This window comes from Phlebotomus argentipes, unplaced genomic scaffold (genome assembly GCF_947086385.1).
Source record: "Phlebotomus argentipes unplaced genomic scaffold, Phlebotomus argentipes genome assembly scaffold_4, whole genome shotgun sequence".
Taxonomy (NCBI): Eukaryota; Metazoa; Arthropoda; class Insecta; order Diptera; family Psychodidae; genus Phlebotomus; species Phlebotomus argentipes.
Genome location: NW_026776174.1, coordinates 12,110,734 through 12,137,483, shown reverse-complemented (window position 1 = coordinate 12,137,483; position 26,750 = coordinate 12,110,734). Strand labels below are relative to the sequence as shown.

The 26,750-nt window shown below is 40.9% G+C and overlaps 3 protein-coding genes across 8 annotated transcripts; 2 read left to right on the top strand and 1 right to left on the bottom strand.

Annotated features, from left to right (window-relative positions):
• The first annotated feature begins 26 nt into the window (after nt 1–26).
• On the top strand, nt 27–23,129 carry LOC132257956 (spectrin beta chain). Of its 5 annotated transcripts, XM_059755032.1 has the most exons (12): nt 27–150; nt 9,500–9,707; nt 9,788–10,113; nt 10,181–15,767; nt 15,831–16,027; nt 16,093–16,279; nt 17,950–18,075; nt 18,713–18,883; nt 19,421–19,527; nt 19,629–19,795; nt 19,863–20,045; nt 21,439–23,129. In XM_059755032.1, exons 2-12 carry the CDS (start codon nt 9,572–9,574, stop codon nt 21,440–21,442), a joined length of 7,191 nt encoding a protein of 2,396 aa, XP_059611015.1. In that variant the 5' UTR covers nt 27–150; nt 9,500–9,571; the 3' UTR covers nt 21,443–23,129. The 5 variants fall into 5 exon arrangements, with proteins under 5 accessions (XP_059611015.1, XP_059611016.1, XP_059611017.1 ...); XM_059755033.1 differs by lacking the exon at nt 17,950–18,075; XM_059755034.1 differs by lacking the exon at nt 18,713–18,883.
• Nucleotides 23,130–23,289: 160 nt separating this feature from the next.
• On the top strand, nt 23,290–24,687 carry LOC132257396 (uncharacterized). Of its 2 annotated transcripts, none has more exons than XM_059754276.1 (5): nt 23,290–23,401; nt 23,502–24,177; nt 24,244–24,385; nt 24,443–24,531; nt 24,592–24,687. In XM_059754276.1, exons 2-5 carry the CDS (start codon nt 23,521–23,523, stop codon nt 24,667–24,669), a joined length of 966 nt encoding a protein of 321 aa, XP_059610259.1. In that variant the 5' UTR covers nt 23,290–23,401; nt 23,502–23,520; the 3' UTR covers nt 24,670–24,687. The 2 variants fall into 2 exon arrangements, with proteins under 2 accessions (XP_059610259.1, XP_059610258.1); XM_059754275.1 differs by having other exon boundaries at nt 23,502–24,180.
• Nucleotides 24,688–24,954: 267 nt separating this feature from the next.
• LOC132257749 (uncharacterized) lies at nt 24,955–26,638 on the bottom strand. Its single transcript, XM_059754778.1, has 5 exons — nt 26,516–26,638; nt 25,780–26,425; nt 25,576–25,717; nt 25,427–25,515; nt 24,955–25,365 (listed from the first exon to the last, which is right to left on the bottom strand). The coding sequence occupies exons 2-5, from the start codon at nt 26,416–26,418 to the stop codon at nt 25,285–25,287; spliced, it is 951 nt and encodes a 316-aa protein (XP_059610761.1). The 5' UTR covers nt 26,419–26,425; nt 26,516–26,638; the 3' UTR covers nt 24,955–25,284.
• Nucleotides 26,639–26,750: the final 112 nt, after the last annotated feature.

Below are 26,750 nucleotides of genomic sequence, written 5' to 3'. Positions count from 1 at the left end.
GAGCCGAGCAGTGCGAGTTTTTTTGGAAAGACGACGTCAGACGGGCGTAGAATTTTCGGTGTGCGGATCTTGATGCAATTTCGAGGCAAATCAGGTGGAATTGTGTGAAAAAACCGTGTTCCCACTGTGGATTACACCCCCAAGTAGACGGTGAGTACGGAATTGTGTCGCTGAGCAGTGAAAAACAGGCCGGAAAGTGGATAGGAAAATTGGGGCTCCGCACAAAATTTTTAATGGCGGCGGATTTTCGCCTCCTCTCACTCGAGCGGGGCGCGTCGCGGCAGGAGAAAAACAGAAATGCCACATTTCCCAACGCTATTTTCACGCGCGTCTCGGCGCACTGGGCAGTTTGATTTTGACCGACGCCGGGCTCGCCGATCGCGATCGCCTCAGGATGCGGCATATCTTCTAGGTGTGGTTCAGCTTTTCTCCATTTTCACTGTGTGTTTGCCGCTCGCGGCCTCTTGCGAACGCACACAGAGAGACCGAGGCGGTTTTCTCGCGCGCGGCTCTCCGGGGCGGCGGCGGGTGGGTGAAAGTGGGTGTGTGAGTGGCTTCCAGCCCATCTTCCAGCTCAAGATCAACCTTCCAGTGCAAGTTCAATTCCTCAGTTCAAGAACCAAGAGTGAAACGTCTTGCGCTGGACCGGCTTCTCAGTGTCCCGGACGATTTCGGGCAGTGTTCTCCAGGCAGGGCAGTGACTGTCCGTCCGTCTTTCCCCGTTCTGGGCGTGAGTTATGTAAGAAAGTGCAGCAGATAAAAAGTGATTGATTCCACTTATCGGCCCGAACGTGATAAGGCATTGCTGGCTTTCCTGGAAAAGTACAATCTTCTGCTCGCATTGCTTTGCCACTATTTTCTATGGATAAATATTGATCCTAACGCAGGAATGACTGATAGGATTTTACAAATATTGTGTTTCTTTAACTGTTATATATTTTTTACTGTTATTATTAATGTTACTTTGAACGGTATGAGAAACTAATAAGAATATAATTTAGTATGTCTAATTTGCCTGCAATCGGAAAGTTTGTTGACATTTTCGTCCTAGGACAATATACGATTTTCTCATGAAATTCAGATGAAATGTCGTAAGACAAGTTGGATATGAGAAATTTTTGCTCTAATTTAGTTCTTTTTAGCAAAACCTTTCTTACAAGAATCGCAATCTATCAAAACTACCGTATTTCTTATCGTGATCAAATCCTACACCTTGAAGTGTTGCGACAAAGTACTGCACACTGTCTTAATTGTTATGCCCTTGTATTTTAAGTTATGATATCATCGCTTGTGAGACTTATTGATTTATCAACAGTTTCGCCTATCTCAAGTACAGATATAGAGTTGAAGTCTTCACGTCTTATTGTGACGTGAGTTTGAAAAGAAGTTATCAATAAGTGAACTTTTCAGCTTCTCTGTGTGTCAAAAACGAAATGTCTCGTGGTCAATTTAGCAATCAATTTCAAAATTGAACTCAACCCACCCACATTTGTGCCTCCTCTCCATTACTGGCCATCATCATCGTGACTACCACAAATATTTCCGATGCCCTTCTTAATTCAGAGGTTAAATAACACTGGTACAGAGAGTGAAATATTAAAATGATGTGTGTATGTCACTTCACGATTTGATGGAATATGAAAGTTTTGTGAGAGTTCTTCATGGAGAGATTTTTTTTGTGTGTTACGTTTCGATCTAAAGAAGTTATGTTGGCTATTTTTAGACGATACAATCTTTCGCATCGTCAAGGACTCTCTTCTTCGCCTCTCGCTCTAGCAATGAAGATTGATTTCTCATTAGGTCACCAGCAATTCTTCATTATCTCCTCTGATGTGTGTTTGTATATATTTTTTATGCTCTCTCGTGAAAAATCGTTTAATGATGGTTGGAAAAAAGTTGATGACATGGTTGTGAGATCGCTCAATTTAATAATTTCGAAGGCAAAATATGCTAAAGTGGCCTCTTTTTCTCCCCCTTTGTAACTTTGTCATTCTATGGCTTTGACTCTTTTAATTGAGGCATCCTCTTTTATATTTATATTTTGTACATTCATCGCGTTCGGCGCTGCACGAGATGATTGTGTGTGTGAGTGTGCAAATGAGTGGAGTTTTCATAATGAAAGTTCGGATGGTAACACAAAGTGTTCACACATTAAATATTCTTTTGACAGGGTGTTTTGAGACTGCGATGAAAACTTCTCCCATTTTTTATGCCCTCGCCTAATATCGCATCATTATGAGTGAGTCTCTTTTATCGCAATTTTTCTGGCTGATTAAAGCTAATTATGAGAGGCGGAATGTTGGATGGAAAGCAGAGAATTGACGGGGAGGAGAAGAAGAGATGTGAGAAAGAGTAGCGATAGTTACATTGGGAGTGTAAATTTGTGTATGGCAAAGAGGAACAAATAATTTGTGTTTCATTTTGTAGCTGAGAGAGATAAAGATGTTTCATAAATTACACAGAGAATTTGTATTTATTTTAGCTCCACTGCTGCAAAGCCATACAAAATATGTTGAACGTGCAAATTTTGTTGGAATAATATGCTTTTCTTCCTCTTTCTCTCATTTTGTCTTCACACTGTTTTCGGCTGGAATTAAAGACCGCGCGCGATAAGAAAATGTGAAATGTATTCGCGATTGTGGTGTTTTTTTTATCATAAACAATGATTTAGAAGCGAATTATGTAATTCTCTTGACTATGTCTCTTCGTATTTGAGTTTCTGTGGCGCGCGATATTTGAAATGAAAATACATCTTCACATGCTGAGAAGGTGGAGAGAACATGATGACCTTAAAGATGTGAACTCATCTCAAGATGATATTTGAGATGTGCGATTGTTGTAACATCAATTAGCGTGATTTTGTGAAAAGACTTTCGAATTGCCAACAGAGAGTGAAAAAAAGTCTGCTAAATCTAGATTTAAATTTGAGTCCTTTTTCAGCGTGCTCAGCACGCGAATCCTCATTGATTCTATCTTCAAGGTTTTCTCCTGGTGCAAAATTATGTCAGCCAAAATGAATCATCAGACGAGGTCAAGTGGAAAACGCAAAAGTTCATTTCCTATCATTTCCGAGAGAATGAGGAATCAGAATTTAAATTAATCAATAAGAGGGAAAATCATGGCGTTGTGGCTGGAAATTGAGTTAATATTTACACACACGATGGGTGAAAATGATGGCGTGACACCTCTTCCAAATCAATATTTAATAAGAGGAGCGCAGGAATGACAAATTTATCTAGATATCGCACTATTAACCGATGTTTATCTATAGTTTGTCTATCTATAGACTCTCCCATACATTCATGTGTGTGAATTTACTGGGCAATAAACTCAATTTTCGGTGACAGTTTTAATTAAAAATGCCACAACAGAGGCCAAAGCACTTTGCGGTCTGTTTGTGTCGTTTGTTTGAGAAGGAAAATAATATTCATTTATTGATTATGTGACACTTTTTCCGGCAGCATTCCTGTAATATCTTGGAAGTTTCTGATAAGAATCCAGTTTCTGATTGGAAGATAAAACTAAAACTGTCAAATGTTAAGATATTCAGAAGATAAACTCTTTTTTCACTTCGATAGGGAAGAAATTCTTTACTCAATACAGCATGTTGAGCTGTTCTTCTGTGAATTCAATTCAATGTTTTGATTAAGTCTCTCGCAAAATGATATTGAGACTCCTCTTAGGACTTTGAGTCTAGCTATCCACTGATTACACTATTGCTCTCAAGACGTGCTAATCTCTGGAGATGCGGAGGAGTTGGAGAGCAGAGTGAGTGTGTGGACATGAACGACACTTCCAGCAATTTCAATGATTAGAGGAAAGGAAGACAGGCGGATGGTGGTTTTATGGGAGAGTGAAGCAACTCGCACAGCACAACACTCCCTTCACTAACCCATTTAACGTGTATATAAGTTGGGGTACTTTGTACATAGCGTCCGGATGTGTCATCCTTTGCCTTCCCTTCTTCCTGGCGCTTTGCCTTCGTGCGGCTTTCGGCGGTGTTCAAGTGCGCAACTCGCCAATGTACTCTTGAAAATGAATTCCCGTGTTGAGCTTCCTCCATTTGTCCCACTCTGTTCTGTGTGTGCGCAAGCATTGAGTGTGGCGAAGAGGATGTTCTCATTCTGACTGGAGACTTGCTGAAAATACTGCCGGAGAAGAAGAGAGTGAGTCAAAAGGTCAATTGGAAGAGAATTCTGCCCACAAAGAATCAGTTTTTTCCATCAGTCTTCGCGGAAAGAAGGCTCCTTTCATTGAGTTATTTTCTCTGAATAGACATTTCCGGATAATTGATACAGTGTTAGTAGTTTCATCATGTTTGAGAGTAAAAATGTTTCAAGTGGCTTAATCTTGGCGTTCGTTTAACATTTTTCTCTCGCCTCTCCTCTTCGCCATCAGTTCCCGGGTGGTCGAGAGACAATACAGTGGATTGAAGGAAAGAAAAATTCATTTTCTGCACCCATATTTGTACAGTTGTATGTGATTTTTTGCGACTAAATGTGTGTGTGTAATGTGATTTTAATGATAAATTACCATGTAGAATGGGAGGATTCTTCAAATTGGAAATTTTACACATGTGAAATCGAAAATGGAGCTCTTCCCGGTTTTAGCCATGTTGAGCTGCAAATATTGAGTATTGGGACTGGAATTTAGTTGAATTATTCTCTGAAATGTTAGATATTAGCCAAATCTTTGCCTAACTTCGTCAAGCTGTTGTTAATCTCCTTTGATTTTGATCGTTTATCATGACAAAAGGTTTTCATCATAAGTCTGCGAAGAGAAATGCGCACCATAATTCTGTGAAAATTCATAAAACAAATCCTCAAAATATACAGAATGAGCTCCAATTTGGCATTCATTGCGAGATCTTCAGGATTTTCTTCTTTCTTCGCCTGAATAGCTCTTTCTATTCTCGCGAATTTTTTCACAAACGAATTAACGATCTGTTCATGAGAAGTAAAGAGTGTCAATTTCGTGAACTAGTTGTGAAAAGGCACAAAAATTACATTATTCAACGCTTTTGCATCCTTGGCCAATTCCTCATAAGACTCGATAACACTTTTTGACTCCATGATGTTAATTTGCGTGATTTTAACTGATTTAAGAATCGTTTTTACACTACTTTTCCCGACTTTCGGTTGACGGAGAATAAATCCTAAAAAAACAATAATATTTGCCATTGCCGCCTGCGAGAAGTGGCAAAAAACAGCGGCAAGAAATAAATTTTTCGTGAAAAATTAATTCTACGTGATTTAATGTGGCTTCCACAATCTAACAGTGACTTTTCCCTCTGTGTTATTATCATATATTTCTGTGAAATCTGCCCTGAAGAATGGCATTTAGACGTATCGTTCGTGACTGCAGAAAATTGAGCTTGAGAATGTGTCCTCCAAAGCACAAATTCACGCTAGTCTTGGATACACATATTTTTAATTCTTAACATCGTAAACTCAGAGGGAGTTTTCCAAAGGCAACATGAGGAAAACCAACAGAGTTCAGAGAGTGTGTGTTAAAAACGCACGGTTTGAGGGACGGAAAAGTGTGCTTGTACTGCAGAGAAATCAATAAATCCACAGACGCAGGACATTTTGAGAGTTCTCATGTGTGTATTTATAAAATTGTCAATGTGCTATAAATAATTATTTACCCAGTGCATTGTACTTTATCATACCAAAAATACCACGAATAGGGGTAAGTGGGGCAGCTTCAGATTCAAAATGCTGTTCCAACTTTAGGATTTTTTCTTGAAAAATCGGCTGAATATATTGAAATAATCACAACGCTCAAATAAACTCTCGTCTATTGAGCTTCAGAAAATGCCTTTCATTGGGCATTAAAACTGATCGTTTTTCCTCTAAAGGAGATTAAAAATAATATTGTAATTAATCTGAAACTGCCCCGCACGGGGATGTTTCGGATTGCTCTGGGGCAGTTTCAGATTTTCACTTATATTTACCATAAATTCCATTGTGGAATTGTAGAATCGCGAACAAATGATCACTTTGATATCTCTTCTACACACTGAAACTGTTTATTTCGCTAAAAATCGCCTTTAAAGTAATATTTTCGCGACTTTTCTGGACCCTTGCACGCACTGTCAAAATGTCTGAGCGAAAAGCAAGTTGCCCGTCATTTTTCCTGTGTCGCAACGCCACCATGCGTGAGTGGTGGCAACTTCAGTGCCACCACAAATCAAATCAGTGCAAATCAGTGTTTTTCGCTTGTATTTTCTCACTTTTCCACTAAGAAGTCGTTTAACGTGATGAAGCAATGCAGCACAGAACGGCACTTTGTGAAAAATCTTCAATATTTGCCACAAGAAAATTTCGACCGTGATGTTGCGTCAGACTGTCAGAGCGCGCTGTTGTCAGTCCGTGGCGATCCGAAACTGCCCCGTGTGCAGTGTTTGTGCATTTTCCACCACCCACTGAAAAGGCCGTGATCAGGAGGAAAAGTTCGGGCATATTTAGAATCTCTACTTAACTCTCAATAACCTTTGATTGTGTTTCACGCGAATTGTGGCTTTTTTAATGGAGAAAACACGCAATCAATTCGGCAGCAAAATTCTAGTTTGTGAGTGATTTTCAATTTTCACTTATTTTATCTAAACAGTCAAGGCAATCCTGTGCAAATTTTCGTCAATTGTAGTCCTTAAGGACTACAAACATTGTGTGAAGACCAGGAATTTATTCATGCAAAAATCTCTGAGAAAATTAAGAAATCTGAAACTGCCCCAATCTGAAGCTGCCCCATTTACCCCTAGTGTTGGGTGAGAATTTAATGTGGAAGAAGAGGATTTCCTTTTTACACCATTTGTTGTATTTGGAAGCGCGAGACAAAGGCAAAAATTTTGGCCCACAATCGATAAACACTGACCTACTTTCGTACCTTTCTTCTTATTCGGAGTATCTTTTAACTCTCAAATAATTGTGAGGGATTGAATTGCGAATTTTCCTCTCGTGCAGAAAATTTCATTGAGAAATATGCAGAAAATGGAATATTTTTCTCACAATTGAACTGTATGTTTTTCACACAAGAACTTGTCATTTTCATTTGTGTGTTTGTGGAAGAGAGAAAAAAGTCACTCTTTTTTTCTCTCTTATTCTGTAATTCATTACGCACATGACGAGAGTTTATAGTGGCTTTTTTTGTCATACAGTTGAAGAATGTTCTGAGAAAAGGTTTTGTAGCACTTGAAAGAAGTCCAATTTTAACGGTATATTTTACATACAAACGATACAAACACAATAAACTTCCGTGGATTAAAATGTTGGTCTGAAAGATTCTCTGTGTTTCTCGATGCTTTAATATTTCTCTGCTATCGGAATTGAACATAGAATTTCAATATAGAAGAAGTACACTTTATTGCAAGAAAACTGGAGACATTTGAAGTTGAAGATCATTCACACGTTTTCCTGTTTGGAGTGGTTTAACAGTACTCAGCAAAGTTCTTCACTGAGTATCAAAATTGTCACGCTTGAAGCAACAAATACAGTGAAAAAGAAATCTTTCTCATTTGCATAAAATATGATAATTCAAGAGTGGAGTGGAGTGAAGTGAATTGTTGTGAAAAGTTTGAGTTTGCAGGTGATTTTTCATTGATTTATTCATCGTGTTGTGACTTGTGACACACTGCAAAGTCTCACGCCTTTGGCTGTAAACATACATACTTCTCAATCTCATGATCACGTAATGTGGAATCAAGGCATGAATACAGATGCCGTTTTATAGCCACTATTTGATGCTTTTTTTTCATAAGAGTGAAAAAGAGATTATATTGAGAAGTTCAATAAACTATCGAGAGAAAGAATCGACGATTGACATGATAGATGAGATGAGAAGGAAGTGCGCGAAGCTTGATTATATTTTATGACTTATCTGGCTGAGAGTAAATAAACTCAATCGATCCAATTAATTGAGAACAAAATGGAAAACATTGAGTGATTACATACAAATTGCTTGTGATAAGGAAAAGTGGAAATGAAATGATTTTCAATGAAATGCAAGCAAAAAAAGAGGGAGAATTGTTCGGGTGACTTTAGCAATTGTGTGATAATCTAATTAATTGCGAATGACTGTGAAGTCTCTGTTCATAAAATAAAGTGACTCTTGATGGTGTTTTACACTCTATTTTAGCTCTATGAATATTTTTCTGCATATCTCACTGACCAATTCAATTTGATTCTAATTGGAAAAGGATGACATCATACGGAATATAACACAAACACATTACGTAATGCCTCTCATTTTATACACAATATATTCAGCCTCTCGTCATCTCTGTCTTTTTTATTTAACAACATCGAATTCAACTGCGAATTGTGGTCGAGCGGAATATTGGAGTGAATGAGTTCGTGTGATGATGTGAAGTCCTAATAAAATATCTCACTGTCTATGACAGTGAATATGCCATTATATTCTAAATATAAAGTCACTGCGATGATCATTTATGGTCCGTGTTTGGAGAGTGAGGATGAAAATGACTTGGAGGGTAATTGGTATAAGGAAAAGTTGCAATTACGATGGAGTAAACTTTTTGTTTCATTTGATCAACATCAACACGCGATTCGCAAACCTCTCCCTTCATTTTACTGTCGGATTATTAATCGGACAAGGTTTAGCAAACACTAAATATATTGGCTGATGGTGTTCTATTCTTCATGGTTATTTCACGTGTGGGTAAAAAGGGTGTCAGGTGGTGTGAAATAATCTCTATTGATTGCACAGTGACCGAGAGATTGAGTGGCAAAAAAGGTCCACGCAACAAAGGACTTATTAGTTAAGCACTGTGTTACATTTTGTACCATTTCTTTTGAAATGAAACTTGTGTATTTTGTCTTTCTTGGCGTGACCACAGAAGACAGATGTTATTCCGCTCAACTCTAATTACGATGTAATTTTAACACCTTGATTGTGTGATAAAATTTACCTATTAATGGGCCAATTAAGTAGCAATAAATGATGTTACTGCACATGAATAGGTCTGCAATATCTTGCCTGGCGCCATTTATGTGTGCCGAAGAATGTCCCGTGGATTTTCTCACTCTATTTGCCGGAGAGAGGAAGCTCAAGCAGGGAATGGGATATCGATTAATTTGTCACTATGGCTGTGCTGTATGTATAGCAGGGAGTTTTGTAGGGGAGAAAAGTCGAACGTTGTTGCTTCTCTCCAGACACCATGTCGTCGCCCTCTTTTATGCCGCACTTCCCTGAATATATATATGGCTCTAGCATGAAATCATCAGTAGAGACGAAGAAGAGAAAAAAACGCTTTCCAATGATAGAGATTCTATATGCATAGAAGGGAAAATGAGGGGAAAAACAGTGTTCTAAATATGTCAAATTGCGCATGATTCAATTTTCTACAAGGCAACGAGAATACATGTATAGAAAGTTGTGTGAAAAATGTGTTATGCTCATGAAGAGAAGTTCAATGTAAATGACCTGATGAATTGTTAAATGGATGAACTGATGTGTGTGTGCTTTTCCACCATTGCAGATTGCAGCACCGGCCTTTCGGGGTTTGCTGCCTCAGGAGTTCTAGTGTGACAACAGAGGATTTTACATAACAATGACAACAGATATTTCCGTGGTGCGCTGGGATCCCAGCCAGGGAACCGGTGGAGAGTACATTGATGAGTATGAGTACGATGGAGGAAATTCTAGCTCCCGTCTTTTCGAACGATCACGAATTAAGGCGCTGGCAGGTGAGTTTTATCTTTCGCTTGATTAAATTCATGTTTAACTTACTGAATTGAGTAACATATTTCCCCTTGTCACTTAATAGAGGAACGTGAAACCGTGCAGAAGAAGACCTTCACGAAGTGGGTGAATTCACACTTGGTGCGTGTGAATTGTCGCATTCAGGATCTCTATGTGGACATGCGAGATGGAAAGATGTTGATCCGTTTGCTGGAAGTGCTGTCCGGTGAGCGTTTGCCAAAGCCGACCAAGGGAAAGATGCGAATACACTGCTTGGAAAATGTTGACAAGGCCCTGCAATTTCTGCGTGAACAGCGTGTTCATTTGGAGAATATTGGCTCCCATGATATTGTCGATGGAAACTCCAGTTTGAATCTGGGTCTCATCTGGACGATTATCCTGAGATTCCAGGTAAGAATTGATGTGAAGGTAGATTTAGGGAATTGATTGACTGATGAAGTGATTGATGTGTTTGCAGATTCAAGACATTACGATTGAAGAGGTGGACAACAAGGAGACGAAATCCGCCAAGGATGCTCTACTGCTGTGGTGTCAAATGAAAACTGCCGGCTATCAGAATGTGAATGTGAGGAATTTCACCACTTCCTGGCGCGATGGCTTGGCATTCAATGCAATAATACACAAACATCGTCCGGATTTGATACAATTTGACAAATTGTCCAAGACCAATCCAATTCACAACTTGAACAATGCCTTCAACGTAGCCGAAGACAAGTTGGGATTGACAAAGTTGCTCGATGCTGAGGATGTGTTCGTTGAGCATCCGGATGAGAAGTCAATAATCACGTATGTTGTGACGTACTATCACTACTTCAGCAAGATGAAGCAGGAGACGGTGCAGGGCAAGCGTATTGGCAAAGTTGTGGGTATTGCCATGGACAATGAGAAGATGATTAATGACTATGAGACATTCACTAGTGATCTGCTAAAGTGGATTGAGAGCACGATTGTCCTGCTCGGCGATCGCACATTTGCCAACTCACTGTTGGGTGTGCAGCAGCAATTGGGTCAATTTGCAAATTATCGCACAGTGGAGAAGCCGCCGAAGTTTGTGGAGAAGGGCAATTTGGAGGTGCTCCTGTTCACGCTCCAGTCGAAAATGCGGGCGCACAATCAGAAGCCCTACACGCCCAGGGAGGGCAAAATGATTTCCGACATCAATAAGGCGTGGGAGCGCCTCGAGAAGGCGGAACACGAGCGAGAGTTGGCGCTGAGGGAGGAATTGATTAGGCAGGAGAAGCTTGAGCAATTGGCGGCTCGCTTCAATCGCAAGGCATCGATGAGGGAGACATGGCTGTCGGAGAATCAGCGTCTTGTGAGTCAGGACAACTTTGGCTTTGACTTGGCCGCCGTGGAGGCCGCTGCGAAGAAGCACGAGGCCATTGAGACGGACATCTTTGCGTACGAGGAGCGCGTGCAGGCCGTGGTGGCGGTGTGCGATGAACTGGAAGCGGAGCGCTATCATGATATTGAACGCATCATTGCCAGAAAGGAGAATGTGCTGAGATTGTGGAATTACTTGTTGGAATTGCTGCGAGCTCGCCGAATGCGCCTTGAATTCTCCATGCAGTTGCAGCAGAACTTCCAGGAGATGCTGTATATTCTTGACTCAATGGAGGAGATCAAGCAGCGTCTGCTCACCGATGATTACGGCAAGCACTTGATGGGTGTGGAGGACCTGCTGCAGAAGCACTCACTCGTGGAGGCGGACATCAATGTGCTGGGCGAGCGTGTGAAGGTCGTGGTGCAGAATTCACAGCGTTTCCTCGGCGAGGAGGTCGATGGCTACAAGCCGTGCGATCCTGCGATAATCGTGGACCGAGTGCAGCAACTCGAAGATGCCTATGCTGAATTAGTGCGACTGGCAGTTGAGCGTCGCTCGCGCCTTGACGAATCCCGCCAGCTCTGGCAGTTCTACTGGGACATGGCGGACGAGGAGAATTGGATCAAGGAGAAGGAGCAGATTGTCTCGACTGGAGATATTGGGCATGATTTGACAACGATTCACTTGCTGCTGTCGAAGCACAAGGCACTGGAAAGTGAGATTCACTCACACGATCCGCAGCTGATGTCAGTGGTGTCTGTGGGTGATGAATTGGTGCGCCAGGGACACTTTGGTGCCGACAGAATTAAGGATCGTCTCAAGGAGATCCTTGCGATGTGGAATCACTTGCTGGACTTAACGGCCTATCGTCGGAAGCGTCTCGAGGACGCTGTCGACTACTTCCAGATGTTTGCCGATGCCGATGATATTGACACATGGATGCTAGATACGCTGAGATTGGTGTCGTCTGAGGATGTTGGGCGTGATGAGGCGAATGTGCAGAGTTTGCTGAAGAAGCACAAGGATGTGGCGGATGAGCTGAAGAATTATGCTGATACTATTGAGCAGCTGCACAATCAAGCCAAGGCGCTGACACTGAACGAGGAGGAGCAGAAGAATGTATCTGAACGCTTGGCGGCGATTGATGCACGCTACAAGGAGCTCTTGGAGTTGTCCAAGTTGCGCAAGCAGCGTCTGCTCGATGCACTGTCACTGTACAAACTCATGTCTGAGGCTGATGGTGTTGAGCAATGGATTGGCGAAAAGGAGAAGATGCTGAAGACAATGACACCGGGCAAGGATATTGAGGATGTTGAGATCATGAAGCATCGCTATGATGGCTTCGACAAGGAGATGAATGCTAATGCTTCTCGCGTGGCAGTTGTCAATCAACTCGCCAGACAATTGCTCCACGTTGAGCATCCGAATTCCGAGGAAATTCTCGCCAGGCAGAATCATTTGAACCAAGAGTGGTCGAAGTTGCGCGATCAGGCCGAGTCGAAGCGTGATCAACTGAAGAATGCCCACGGCGTGCAGACATTCTACATTGAGTGCCGTGAGACAATCTCGTGGATTGAGGACAAGAAGAGGATTCTCAATGAGACGGACAATCTGCAGATGGACTTGACTGGTGTGATGACACTTCAGCGTCGTCTGAGTGGCATGGATCGCGACTTGGCGGCCATTCAGGCAAAACTCAATGCTCTGGAGAGTGAAGCGGCGTCAATTGAGAATGAACATCCGGAAGAGGCGGCTCTGATTCGTGAGCGCATTGCGCAGATTCAACTGATTTGGGAGCAATTGACGCACATGCTGAAGGAGAGAGACAGCAAACTCGAGGAGGCTGGAGATTTGCATCGCTTCCTGCGTGATTTGGATCATTTCCAGACGTGGTTGACCAAGACACAGACAGATGTCGCAAGTGAGGATACGCCGACGTCACTGCCGGAGGCTGAGAAGCTGCTGAATCAGCATCAGAGCATCCGCGAGGAGATTGACAACTACACGGAGGATTACAGCAAGATGATGGAATATGGCGAAGGATTGACTTCTGATCCCACACAAACGGAAGATCCGCAGTACATGTTCCTGCGTGAACGTCTAAAGGCTCTGAAGGACGGCTGGGAGGAGCTGCATCAGATGTGGGAGAATCGTCAGGTGTTGCTGTCTCAGAGTCTCGATCAGCAATTGTTCAACCGTGACGCCCGTCAGGCTGAAGTGTTGCTGAGTCAGCAGGATCACTTCCTCAGCAAGGACGACACACCGCAGAATCTGGAGCAGGCGGAGCATCAGCTGAAGCGTCATGAGGCATTCCTCACGACCATGGAGGCCAATGATGACAAGATCAACACGATTGTTCAGGTGGCGGACACTCTGGTAGAGAAAGAGCACTATGATGCCGATAAGATTCACAAGAGGGCTGATTTGATCAATCAGCGTCGTGACACGAATCGTGAGAAGGCGGTGGATCAGCACGAGAAGCTGAAGAATCAGCTGAAGTTGCACGAGTTCCTGCAGGACCTGGAAGAATTGACCGAGTGGGTGCAGGAGAAACATATCATAGCCCAGGATGAGACGTACAGAAGCACCAAGACCATTCACTCCAAGTGGACCAGACATCAGGCCTTCGAAGCGGAGATTGCAGCCAACAAGGAGCGTCTGTTTGAGGCGGAGAAAGCCGCTGAGGAGCTGATGAAAGAGAAGCCAGAGTTCCGGGAGATCATTGAGCCGAAACTGAAGGATTTGAGGAAGCAATTTGATGAGCTGGAGACGACGACCAAGAGCAAGGGTGCTGAATTGTTCGATGCTAATCGCGAGGTTCTAGTTCAACAGACATGTGATGACATTGACTCCTACATCACCGACTTGGAGAAGCAGATAATCAATACAGACACTGGAAATGACCTGACATCCGTCAATATTCTCATGCAGAAGCAACAGGTGATTCAGACGCAGATGGCCGTGAAGGCGCGTCAGGTGGAGGAGATGGATAAGCAGACGGATTATCTACAGAAGACAATTCCGACGGAGCAAGTTGAGCCGTTGGTGACGAAGAAAGTCGCGGTGTCTGAGCGATTTGAGCGCATCAAGGCGCCATTGTTGGAGCGTCAGAAGCAGTTGGAGAAGAAGAAGGAAGCCTACCAGTTCCGTCGTGATGTTGAGGACGAGAAATTGTGGATTGATGAGAAGCTTCCACTGGCCAATTCCTCGGACTTTGGCTCATCGCTCTTCAATGTCCATGTGCTGAAGAAGAAGAATCAGAGCCTCGCCACGGAGATTGACAATCACGAGCCGCGCATTCACACGATCTGCAATAATGGGCAGAAGTTGATTGACGAGGGCCATGAGGATACCGATGAGTTCAAGGAACTCATCAGTCAATTGGCAGAGAAGTGGCAGGAGTTGAAAGATGCCGTTGACACACGTCGCAGACATCTGGATAATTCGGAGAAGATTCAGCAGTACTTCTTCGACGCCGCCGAAGCGGAATCGTGGATGAGTGAGCAAGAGTTGTACATGATGGTGGAGGATCGCGGCAAGGATGAGATCAGTGCGCAGAATCTGATGAAGAAACACGACTCGCTTGAGCAATCGGTGGAGGATTATGCGGCCACGATTCGTCAGCTGGGCGAGACTGCGCGTCATCTGACAGCCGAACAGCATCCTTACGGAGACGCCGTGGCACTGAAGCAGTCGCAGCTGGACAAGTTGTACGCTGGACTCAAGGATCTGGCTGGAGAGCGTCGTGCGCGTCTGGATGAGGCTCTGCAGCTGTTCATGCTGAATCGCGAGGTGGACGATCTGGAGCAGTGGATCGCCGAGAGAGAACTCGTGGCGGTGTCGCAGGAATTGGGTCAGGACTACGATCATGTGACTCTGCTCTGGGAGCGATTCAAGGAGTTCGCTCAGGAGACAGCCGCCGTTGGTGGCGAGCGCGTGGCCAAGGCGAATGGCATTGCTGATGACTTGATCCATGCTGGGCACTCAGATGCGGCTCTGATTGCTGAGTGGAAGGACAATTTGAATGAGTCTTGGCAGGATTTGTTGGAGTTGATTGACACGCGCACTCAGATGTTGGCCGCTTCGCGTGAGCTCCACAAGTTCTTCCACGATTGCAAGGATGTTCTGGGACGGATTCTGGAGAAGCAACACGGTGTGTCTGACGAACTGGGTCGCGATGCTGGTTCCGTGTCGGCACTGCAGAGGAAGCACAATAACTTCATTCAGGATCTGATGACGCTGTACTCGCAGGTGCAACAGATTCAGGAGGAGTCGGCCAAGTTGCAGGCCAGCTATGCTGGTGACAAAGCCAAGGAGATCACAAATAGGGAGCATGAAGTGTTGGCCGCATGGGCCAACTTGCAGGGCATTTGTGAGGCGCGAAAGGGCAAATTGGCCGACACTGGGGATCTGTTCAAGTTCTTCAACATGGTGCGCACGCTGATGCTGTGGATGGAGGACGTGGTGAGGCAGATGAATACGTCTGAGAAGCCAAGAGATGTGTCCGGTGTGGAGCTGTTGATGAACAATCATCAGAGCTTGAAGGCGGAAATTGACACGCGCGAGGACAACTTTGCCGCTTGCCTGTCTCTGGGCAAGGAGCTTCTCTCCAGGAATCACTATGCCGCGCAGGACATCAAGGATCGCCTTGTTCAACTCACAAACAGTCGCAATGCACTGCTTCATCGCTGGGAGGAGCGCTGGGAGAATTTGCAATTGAGTAAGTGTGAAAATTGCTTTGTCGTGGCGGGAATTTCCGATTAATGTGATGATTTACTTTCAGTTCTGGAGGTGTACCAATTCGCTCGTGATGCTGCCGTTGCCGAAGCGTGGCTGATAGCACAAGAACCGTATCTGATGTCCACTGAACTGGGCCACACTATTGATGAGGTGGAGAATTTGATTAAGAAGCACGAGGCATTTGAGAAGTCAGCTGCTGCCCAAGAGGAGAGATTTAGTGCTTTGGAGCGATTAACTACGGTGAGTCGATCTGAATGGATTTCCCTTGGAATTGACACTGAATGTCTGCTTGGTTTTCGTTGCAGTTTGAGCTCAAGGAGATGAAGCGCCGCCAGGAGGCTGCCGAAGAGGCGGAGAGACAGCGCAAGCAGGCCGAAGCTGATGCTCGTGCTGCGCAAGAGGCCCAAGTTGAGGCCGCTCGTCAGGCTGAGGCGTCAGCCAGGGATTCAGCCGATGCACCAGGATCACCGCATTCTGGACAGCACGAAGCCGGTGAGTCAGACATATTGCTGTGTATGTTGCTGGAGATTTCACTCCGGCGCGCTGGGGATGCAAAATGACGGAGAATTTCATGCTCCTTTGTATGTTTTCTCTACTCATTTCCTTTAATCATCTCGCAAACGCATTGTTTTCTCACGTTTTTTACCACTCTTTCTGTTTGTATTCTGTCAATTCACCCATTATTATACCGATGAAATTGTGTTTTTTGGTTTTAGTCTCACTCATTGAATACAGATTTATTGTGTGGTGGAAAAGATTGGAAAGGAAGAACTAATGCAAAATTTTTCACACTATCTTTCTTACACGCTACCAATAAAAATAATCACTGAATTGTCCTAAAATGAAATTGAAACTGTAAAAACAACTGAAATGCTAAAAATTCACTGGTGACATTGATAAATGATAATAAACTACAGTAACTATGAGAGCTGCCTCGCCTGTGGCCACAGAAAGACCTATTTCGCAGACAGGTACTAAGAAAGTAGTTGGTTCACATAGTCACAGTGTTTCTCTGTTATCACTGGTTTTATTCCTTTTCCCGTTCAGCTCTTTCTCTTTCTCTGTTTTTCATTGAATATATATATTCGAATGAAAATGTGTATTAAGTGTTAAATTTATGCTAAAATAGTATAATCTGAGATAATTTAATTTTCTATGTCTTCTTCCGAAAAAAAAACAATTGAGTTTCCACGTATGAAAATCTTGTTCTAATTTCCCTTTTGCTCATATTATTGGTCACACTGTGCAAGAAGCGTGTAAATGGAATTATTATTCGGCTTTGTGGCTGCTGTTTAAGCGCTGAGAAAAAACGGTGTTTTGGTTTTTCAACCGAAAAATGAGCTCAATTGTTGAGTGATTTATGAAATTTCATGATTCTTGCACAAAGTGACGATAAATGTCTCTAGAAACGTGTTTTTTATTCCTGCTTCTGTGACTATTTTTTTATTCTCCTCTCCCTAAGAAGAAAAGGTCGAACTTTTAACACATAAATCTTGATAATTATTGTGTAAAAAAAATCTCTCTCCTGAGATGCGAGAAAAAGGTTTTGGATCTCTTGACACATCCTCACTGTCTCCCTTCCTCTGCTGCTGGTGTGTTATTTAATCATGGCAAGAGTGTACTTAATGTCACATAAGATATATTTCTGTATACATTTCTACACCCTTCGCTATAATGTATACAGAAAAATGTTGGTGTTTGTCTACATACAAAAGAGTTTTCTGTCTGTTTTTATTTCCCTCTCTCCCAAAGAATGGTTTTATTTCCGTGCTTGGAAAAAGGGAAAAAGGAGCGGGGTTGATGGCATTTCTGGGTGCTTTTAACACTTTTGCTGAGTAATATATTAATTAGTGATATCATGGCGAGAATGTGACTGTAATATATTTAGTATTCACATGTAACTTTACACAATAATTACACAAAATCTATGCAGACTTGTGTAGAGACTGAGGTTGAAGGTAAATAGATTTACCACTAAGGCATTAATTGTGTGGCTTTTCCAAGGCAAAATGTTTGAGGTAAGAGGATATTTCTTGATGTAATTCACTTCATAATGCTTGTTTTTGCTTGGCTTCGGCAAGAATTTTTATTTTTATTTAATTTGCATGACGTATTTATTTTGTTTTTATTTATTATTTTCTGTAACATTGCTATAAAACAAGGCACAGTGCATGAGAATGTAATGCATGATACAGGCAGTAATCGGAAGGATGTGAGAAGTGGCGACAATGGTGGTCAAGATATACCACCGCAAGTTGTTCCCATTGGGATTATGAAGAAAACCTCACGTATGTATAATATTGTACTCGCTTCTTATAATGTAAAACACATTATCACGACTTTAGCACATGATTTCCCCTCATTTATACAACACTCTTTATTTCTCCTTTGCACGAATACTTTTTTATATGGTCATTAGGCATGAAAAGCACGATTTTCTCAAGATTGGCGTATATATTTCTTTAGATTTATTTATTATTTACTTTCTACTAAAAGTACCAAAATTGGGTGCGGTTTTGGGTGATAATAACAGTTTATTAACCAAAATTTTTAGAGGTGAATGCTGACTATTGAAATGAAATCATAAAAATCAATAACAATAACTGTGTCTCAATTTTGCCATCAAAATCAAGAAATTAAATTGTTACGTTAGAGTTTTTGTTTCAGATATCATAATTTCAAGAATTAAATATCTTGACGAAACTTGATGGCAGAATTGAGAACACTCTCCTCATTTAGTTATATTAAATTGAATTTTTTTATTTATTTATTGCAATTTATTATTTCTCATCATTTGTTTTGTGTCTCTTTGTCCATTTTTTCATATTATTTGCGCTGTTGTGTTAAAATAACTTCCCACAAACAAATACGAACAAAAATTGCCATTCATGTGAAAAAACCACACGCACAAACATCAATCGACAGCCCGGTCTCAGCAAAGACGTGGAACGCCGGGAGCGTCGCCGAGGGGAGATCCACTGACGCCGGGCAGTGGAGGCTCCTTGAAAATTGGCCGGAGATCGCGCTCGAAGAGCCCGTTCCGTTCGTTCAGATGGAAACGTGGTTCATCGCGCACGATCGATGACGACGAAGAAGGTATTTTGTGCTGCATTTCTTATTATTTATTATTAACATTAGTAGAGATGTTTCATCATTATTATATACATATGTGCTACCATTTATTATTATGTGACTTTGTGTTTGTTGGGGAGAATAATGCAATTATGTTTGTTGTATTTGAGTAAAGAGAATCATTAGGAAAAACGTTCGTTAGAGACAAATCATGTAAGATGAAGATGAATTTTACTATGCTTTTATTTTTGTGAATGTGCATGCCAGGAATTGTATTAATGATCCATGTATCAGATGTTCCTTAGTCAGGGAGACCCAATGCCACTCTACTATGTAGATAAACACAGACAGACAGACAAAAGTGCGGGGAAAAAGTGAATCTGAAGAGGAGGAAAAGTGCCATCGAAGAAGAGAGGAAGAAAATGCGACGAATAGAAAGATCCCTTCCTTGCTTTCTATAGATGTTGACATTTTTTTTTTTCTTTGCAAGATTACTTATTGTTCTAAAATGAAATGTCATCTTTCTGGCATTGCTAATATTCCACCATGTTTCGTGTGCAGATCGTCCAAGTCCAGGAGCTGAAGATGGTGCTGTTGAAGGAAGTCTCACGAGGAAACACGAGTGGGAGAGTAACATGAAGAAGGCGTCCAATCGATCATGGGATAAAGTGAGAATCATTGCATTATTATTACCCAGCGTTAAATCTGCGAATTGAGGAAGAAGGCGGAGTTAAAATATCTTTTATGAATGCTTTCCTCCCCATTGCAGGTTTACTGTGTGTGCCGAAACGGACGATTGTCATTCTACAAGGACCAAAAGTCGGTGAAAGCTGTGCCAGAGCAGACTTTCCGTGGTGAAGCGCCACTCGAGTTAACTGGCGCCAGTGTTGATGTGGCCAGTGACTATACAAAGAAGAAGCACGTGTTCAGAGTCAAGTGAGTGTCCCATTGACGCTGTCTTTGACGTGAATTGCTCACGATGTTTATCTTGTTCTTTCACTAGATTGGCGAACGGGGCGGAATTCCTGCTGCAGGCGCACGATGACAATGAGATGCATCAGTGGGTGGCGGCTCTGAAGGCGCAATGCGACCAGGGCGCGGGTGGCGAGAGTCGCTCTCAGACTCTGCCGGCGTCACTGCAGAAGGATGAACAGAAGAAAAGATCGTTCTTTACACTAAAGAAAAAGTAAATATTGCCCATTATTCACAAGTCACCAAAACACACAAGATACATGAAAAAAGATATGCTCTCAGAGAAAAGAATGATACACGCAACATTATGGCTTTCTTCCCCAACTCTGTCTGAAGCTGAGTGGGATTTTTCCGGCATAATGTTGTTTACTTTAGTTTTCTCCTCTGTTTTTTTCTCTGTTTATCCCTTTTTCTAATGTTTCTCAAAGAGAAAGTATAATTGGCGTCTCGTGAAGAGTCTATTGCTTGATACATTTCTATTTTAGTTTCCTATACAATCTGTCTGTTCTGTATTCACGGTTGTTGTTGTGCGATAAATTGAAAAATATGTGCACCTTTTCTAAATTCTTCTTGTCTCTCTGTTATCACGACACTTTCCATTTTATACTCTCACACTTGTCATAAAGAGTCTCTAAGTAAGTGATTTTTTTGTGTAAAAACTTGCATTTAAAACTTTAACCAACACGATGAAAGAGAAAGATTCTATTCTAAAGGAAAATACTAATTGATTGAATGATTTTGGGAAATCATTCACTCTCCATTTATAAGGAAAAAAATTCTCCAATTTTAACTCTCTCTAGTGTTTTTGAATGTTTGCAAAATATCTATCCATTAAAGAAAGAAAAATCAACATAGCAGATAAAAAGCGAATTAATGAAATGAAATTGATAACTTTGCCATGTTCGAGCCACAAAAAAAACAGAATAAATTCATTGAAATAGAATTAAATAGTAAATGAAAAGAATACATTTTGTAGTTCATAAGACAAACTAATAAGATTGTTATACTCTTTGTAATAATTGTAGCGATGAGAATGACAATGGGAGAAGATGTAACTTTTCAAGCATTACCGTATTTCGAGTGTTTTTACCGAGCATAGAAAATATTAAAGAAAAAAATAGAGGAAAAGTAGTAGAAAATGGAAGCAGAAATATGTCATGGAAATCAAAAAAAATGAATCATAAACATTTGTGGTGTCTATATGAGAATATTCTCACATGAAATTGTGACAAGTTGCTTATCTGTTTCTGGTATTTGCATGCAAATCACATTTCTCGTCTCTTTAGTTAATTTGTCCAAATTTTCCCGGTGATTAGACTCCTTTTTGTCCAGTGAAATGTTGGGTTGTTTCTGTGAAATGAGGCAATTTTATGTATTCTACTCTAGAAGACTATCAATCACTATTGGCTTTACTATTTAATCCTTGTATTTATTTTATCATGTGCTTTTTGGCTTGCGAAGAAACACTTCTCTTTTATCAATCACACCATTTTTCCTTTTTCTTTCTATGGAATGTTTGGAACACAAATGACGAAGAAAAAAAATGAGAGAGAAAGTGTATTTTAGAAGAATGGAAAATATCAATTTTTCTTTTTTTTCTATTTCAGTTAAAGAAAAGAAAATTGAAAAAGCGTTCAGCAACAACGTGAAAGATTTTTGGGAAAGATATAAAATAATTATATTTTATCATTAATGATTCAACAAGATTAAGTGAATAATAAGTGGGGAAAAGAATATTAATTGATTATGAGGGATACAAACAATTGAAAAAATATAAGTTTAGGAGTTTAGAGAATAAAGAAAAAATTATAAATTGTTAAAGAAACAAAAGATGAAACTATCCTAATAGGAAAAGAGATCCCAAGTATATTTACACCAGATTTTTCCATATTGTTATTTTATCTAAACTTTGCTCTAGTATTTCTTTAATCGAAAGAAATATTTAGCTTCAGAAGTCCCCGATTATTTTTCTTTAATTTGTCTCTGATTGTCCTCGAAAAAAAAACACGAGCATGTTAGTAAATTTCCATTCAATGTAATTGTGGGTAATCTTTTAGGATGGTAAGAAATTAATTACTAATATTTTTGTAGAATTTTAAATTGAATGTTAAGGAAAGAAGATTGAGCATTAAAAAAAGTGTAATTTGTATGGAGATAAAATGCTTCTTTTCAATGGGTTTTTCGCACCATTGAAAAACTCCATTGAGAAGAGTGTAAAATTAAGATGAAAAAAAGCATCACAAGAAAAATGTCAAGCTTTTCCAAGAAAAATCCAATGAACTCCTTTTTATTGAATGTTTGCTAATGAAACAAATACTGTTTGAAACTTTTCACGATATTTTTGAGAAACTTGCTATAAGAGTGAATTTGCTGAGAAAATACTTGATTTTGTCCTTTTTATTTGCAACAATAAAAGAAAGCAAGTGAAATTGTGTGTTCGAAATATTAATGAAAAATGTCTATAAAATTAAATTATTTAGTAAGTGAAGAAAAACAGCTATTATAAATGATAATTTATATATTTTTATTCTCCCCTCAAAATATTTTAATATATTATCCTGACTAGATTAATAAAAAGTTTTATCCATGATAGAGAAAGAAAAAAAAATAATTGCAATTTTCGCTAGAGCAAAAACATCCCATTGAAGGTTTGAGAAAACAAAAATATAAAATATGCTTTGAAAAAGTAACTAAAAGCTATTCTATACACTTCGAGAAGGAAGAAATCTAGTTCGTAAGAAAGATTAAGAGAAGAAAAAACGTCATCCTACTGTGTATTATCATTATTATAAATTAATTATAAAACTGCCAGCTTCTTTGAAGATGTTCGTCAATGAGAGTAAGCTTAGCATTGTGGGCAGAAAAGAAAAAAAAGAGAAGATGATGGCATGAAACGGTTGGTAAAATTCACGAGAATGTATTTTAATTGCAAAAAGTCGTTTAGTACAAAAGAAATTTTAAAATGAAAAAAATGGAATCATAATGAGAGAGTTATTTAGTAATTCTAGGCCTGCCTTTCTATGATTTCTCACCCAAGTCGATGATCAACGCGCATTTACTTTCGCCCCTTCCAATTTCTCAATTTCTCACTGAAAAAGTCACTGGAAGAAATTGACGATGAGCAGCGAAGAGGACAAAAATTTGTATGAAAAATATTGCCGAAAGGGAGAGAAAACAAATCCAAGCAGATGTTCATTGAATCCCATGAATGTGTAACTGGAAAATAGCAAGAGTTGTCACACTGATTTGTCTCTGAACAAGAATATTATACATTATATTAAAGCTTCTTATAAAATTACATTTGGTGGTTTTATTTCAACTTTGAATCATTGGTTCATGTCTCAACTGTCGTAAGCAATCGCGAAAGATGGATTTGTATGGCATTTCATGCCTTTCATTGGAATTGCATTGCAGGGAACATTAACGATCCTCACTACCAGATGTCGCCTGCGGCGTTTCAGCTGTCAAAGGATTGTTTGCAAACAAAGTGAAGCGTCTTTCGTGCATTTAGCATTTTTTCCTCCTGATATCACTGATTTTTCGCACACTCAGCAATAGAAAACAAAAACGGTAAGCATTTTTCAGAGGAAAGTGTTAAAAGTTATCTGAAAATTATTGAAGTATGCATTTTGTAATGAATCTCGATATCTACAACATTCATTTATCATAGTTCATTAGCATTACGGTCAATGTACGCAATGAAGAGATCTTACGGATCTTACACCTATGCGAACACTTCCCGCCCTTCGCGGGACTTCAAGAGCACAGCCGAAAACCCGCTGAAGGTGGCAAAAGAAGATCAGCCGGAGCTAGAGGACCCCAATCTGGTGTACGTCATGGAACCGGAATACCTAGAGCTGGAGGAGAACTTCGAGGAGGAAGTGGAGGAAGAGGTCGTGGAGCAGGAGTTCGAACTGGAAAATGGCGAGTGCGTCCCGGAACAGGACTTCACGTCGCAATTGGCGCGCCTGGTGAAGAATAACGATTGCCCGAATGACTTCACGGACAACTTGTTAAACCTACTGCGTAAGAATGGACACGCGGATCTGCCCAGCGACAAGAAGAGCCTCGTGACGGAGCCACCGCCGCCGAGTGACGACGCGACGCTGGCCAAGATCCTGGAGAATCAGCGATTGATGATGCGCAACCAGACGCTCATCATGGAGCAGATGAAGGCGCTGGCCAGATCACACGCCACGCAGCGCATCCGACTTGCCGGGATGTCCGAGCGCTTGGACAAGGTTTTGCCTAGGAATACCAAATCCACGCTCATGTTCCCTATTAAGACACTCGACGATTTCCTGGACTTCGATGAGAGACTTTCCTACGAATCCTTCCGACTAACAGTTGTAAGTTTCATCTCAGTTTTTCAGCCAAAAATTTGTATGGCTCAATTAATTATTGTTTTGCAGTTTTCTGAACTTTCTCGAGCGATGCTGTCTGAGACTTGGCTCTTCTCACTGGTCAGCGATGATGTCCTGCATCATTACAATCTCAACGGGATCAAAAATCAAAGATCCCTTCGAGGAACAACGCTTTGGAAAGTTCTTGATGGTGAGTTTTGTCTTTGTTGTTCTTGAATTGCTCCTAATATTGATCTCTCTGTTTCAGAAAACTTCCCAGATAATGAATTTATGCAAGACGCTCATGTTCAGTCCCTGATCAGGACGTGTCACGCAAGGATAGCTTCAAGAAGACAGGTGAGGTTTTTAAGACGGAGTTTTGAAGGAATGTATTTAAAACTATGTTTTCTTTTGCAGAGATCAAGAGCTTCAGCGCTCATGAGAAGTGCTCGAAATTCAGAGATTGATGAATTAAATTCTTTGGATGACGATTGATACTAAAAGGCTGTAAGCCCCTTATTTGCTAAGGATTTTCTAGAGAATTTTTATTGCATTTCTAGAGTGGGATTTTAACACATTAATTATTCATTCCATTTTCGCACTTAAGATTATATTTATTCAACTATTAACACTGAAATGTTCTTTTAAGAATAATGTTATAAAAAGAGACCGAAATGTGAACTTTGAAATATGAAATAAATGAATAGTGAACTTTTTTCTAATACAAATAAACTTGAAAAACTAACCATTAAACATTTGATCTTACCTTCACATTTTGATTTTCGCTCCTAAAATACACTACTCACATCAAGATGGCGCTTTCTGTGTGCTCCGTTTTTGTTTACAAATACAAATTCCGCGAATTTCACTCTTGTGTATAGTGAGTGTTTTCTGCATGGAACGAAGCAAACGAAGTAAAACTCAGTAATTTTTACACTTTTCAGAATTGCAATGGAACCAGCAAGATTAAATAAATTAAACAACTGGATAAAGAGCTCAAAGTCTTTATTCTATAGAATTAAATCAATTACATACAATGTGCGATTCGAGCACAATAAAGAGATTTGCCACAAATGTTTCACTTTTCATTCTTGATCTTCTTAAAATTTCTTAGTATGAATCATCAGTAAATTCTTCCTTATATGATGACCTCGAGGCAGACATTTTAAGCATTCCTGATGACCTTGACCTCTGAAAAAGTACACAAAATCAGACAAAATTCTAACTTCTTGCACAGCTTTTGCGATCTTACCGATTTCTTTGTATGCACTCTTCCATGACACGTCCTGATGAGGGCCATAATATGTCGGTCCCGTAGGAATTCGTTATCTGGGAAGTTTTCTGCAACAGAAAAGCCAAAATTAGCCATCAGAGAAATTAATTTTGCATAAATTCACGCACCGTCAAGAATGTTCAGAAGGTTCGTTTCCTTCAGTGATCTTTTGCTTCGGGTTCCGTTGAGGTTGTAATGGTGCAGGACATCATCGCTGGCCATCGTGAAGAGCCAGTTTCCGTTCTGCATTGCCCGGGAAATTTCGGGAAACTGCAGGGCCAAGAAATTTGATTAGGAAACGAAGTTTGAAGCTGAAGAAGGTTGAAACTCACCACTTTAGCTCTGAAGTTATCGTCAACAAGTCTCTCATCGAAAGACAGGAAGTCCTTTAGGTTTTTGACGGGGAAGATGTGATTGGATTTACCCAGATCCATGGGGAACATTTTATCCAGTCGCTCGGACATTCCGGCGAGTCGGATGCGCTGCGTGGCGTGCGATCTGGCCAGCGCCTTCATCTGCTCCATGATGAGCGTCTGGTTGCGCATCATCAATCGCTGATTCTCCAGGATCTTGGCCAGCGTCGCGTCGTCACTCGGCGGCGGCGGCTCCGTCACGAGGCTCTTCTTGTCGCTGGGCAGATCCGCATGTCCGTTTTTGCGCAATAGGTTTAACAAATTATCCGTGAAGTCATTCGGGCAATCGTTATTCTTCACCAGGCGCGCCAATTGCGACGTGAAGTCCTGTTCCGGGACGCACTCGCCATTTTCCAGCTCGAACTCCTGCTCCACAACCTCTTCCTCCACTTCCTCCTCGAAGTTCTCCTCCAGCTCTAGGTATTCCGGTTCCATGACGTACACCAGATTGGAGCCCTCTCCCTCCTGATGTTCCTCCTTTGCCATCTTCAGCGGATTCTCGGCTGCACTCTTAAACTCCCGCGAAGAGCGGGAAGTGCTCGCAAATGACCTCTTCATTGTAATGCTGTCAAATGAAATCATGTGTATGAAGTTCGAGATTCATTACAAAATGCATACCTCAATATTTTTTCGGGATGTTTTTTTCTCTTTTCACCTGAGAGTGCTGTTTGATTTTATTTTATTCCGTCGATGAGTGTAGAAAACTGAGAAAATCGCTATTTTCTGCAGAACCACGAGAGCTTCACTTTTTCGTGTAAGCAATACTTTGACAGCAATAACAACTGGAAGCGACGTCTGGTGGTGAAGAGTGTTAAGAGAAAGCGCGATGTTCAAAACTGCGTGCTTTTCTGCCCTGCTATAAAATAAAATCTCTCATCTTTACAACTCAA

What these genes read in the sequence shown, in the direction of transcription:
- LOC132257749 (XM_059754778.1), bottom strand. Translation starts at nt 26,418, where the DNA reads ATGAAGAGGTCATTTGCGAGCACTTCCCGCTCTTCGCGGGAGTTTAAG. An exon ending in CCTTCTGAACATTCTTGACG is followed by an intron (nt 25,516 to 25,575) that starts GTGCGTGAATTT and finishes TTTCTGTTGCAG; the next exon opens with AAAACTTCCCAGATAACGAA. An exon ending in GAGTGCATACAAAGAAATCG is followed by an intron (nt 25,366 to 25,426) that starts GTAAGATCGCAA and finishes GTACTTTTTCAG; the next exon opens with AGGTCAAGGTCATCAGGAAT.
- LOC132257396 (XM_059754275.1), top strand. Translation starts at nt 23,521, where the DNA reads ATGTACGCAATGAAGAGATCTTACGGATCTTACACCTATGCGAACACT. An exon ending in AATCCTTCCGACTAACAGTT is followed by an intron (nt 24,181 to 24,243) that starts GTAAGTTTCATC and finishes ATTGTTTTGCAG; the next exon opens with TTTTCTGAACTTTCTCGAGC. An exon ending in GGATAGCTTCAAGAAGACAG is followed by an intron (nt 24,532 to 24,591) that starts GTGAGGTTTTTA and finishes TTTCTTTTGCAG; the next exon opens with AGATCAAGAGCTTCAGCGCT.
- LOC132257956 (XM_059755032.1), top strand. Translation starts at nt 9,572, where the DNA reads ATGACAACAGATATTTCCGTGGTGCGCTGGGATCCCAGCCAGGGAACC. An exon ending in CTTTGGAGCGATTAACTACG is followed by an intron (nt 16,028 to 16,092) that starts GTGAGTCGATCT and finishes TTTTCGTTGCAG; the next exon opens with TTTGAGCTCAAGGAGATGAA. An exon ending in CCAATCGATCATGGGATAAA is followed by an intron (nt 19,528 to 19,628) that starts GTGAGAATCATT and finishes TCCCCATTGCAG; the next exon opens with GTTTACTGTGTGTGCCGAAA.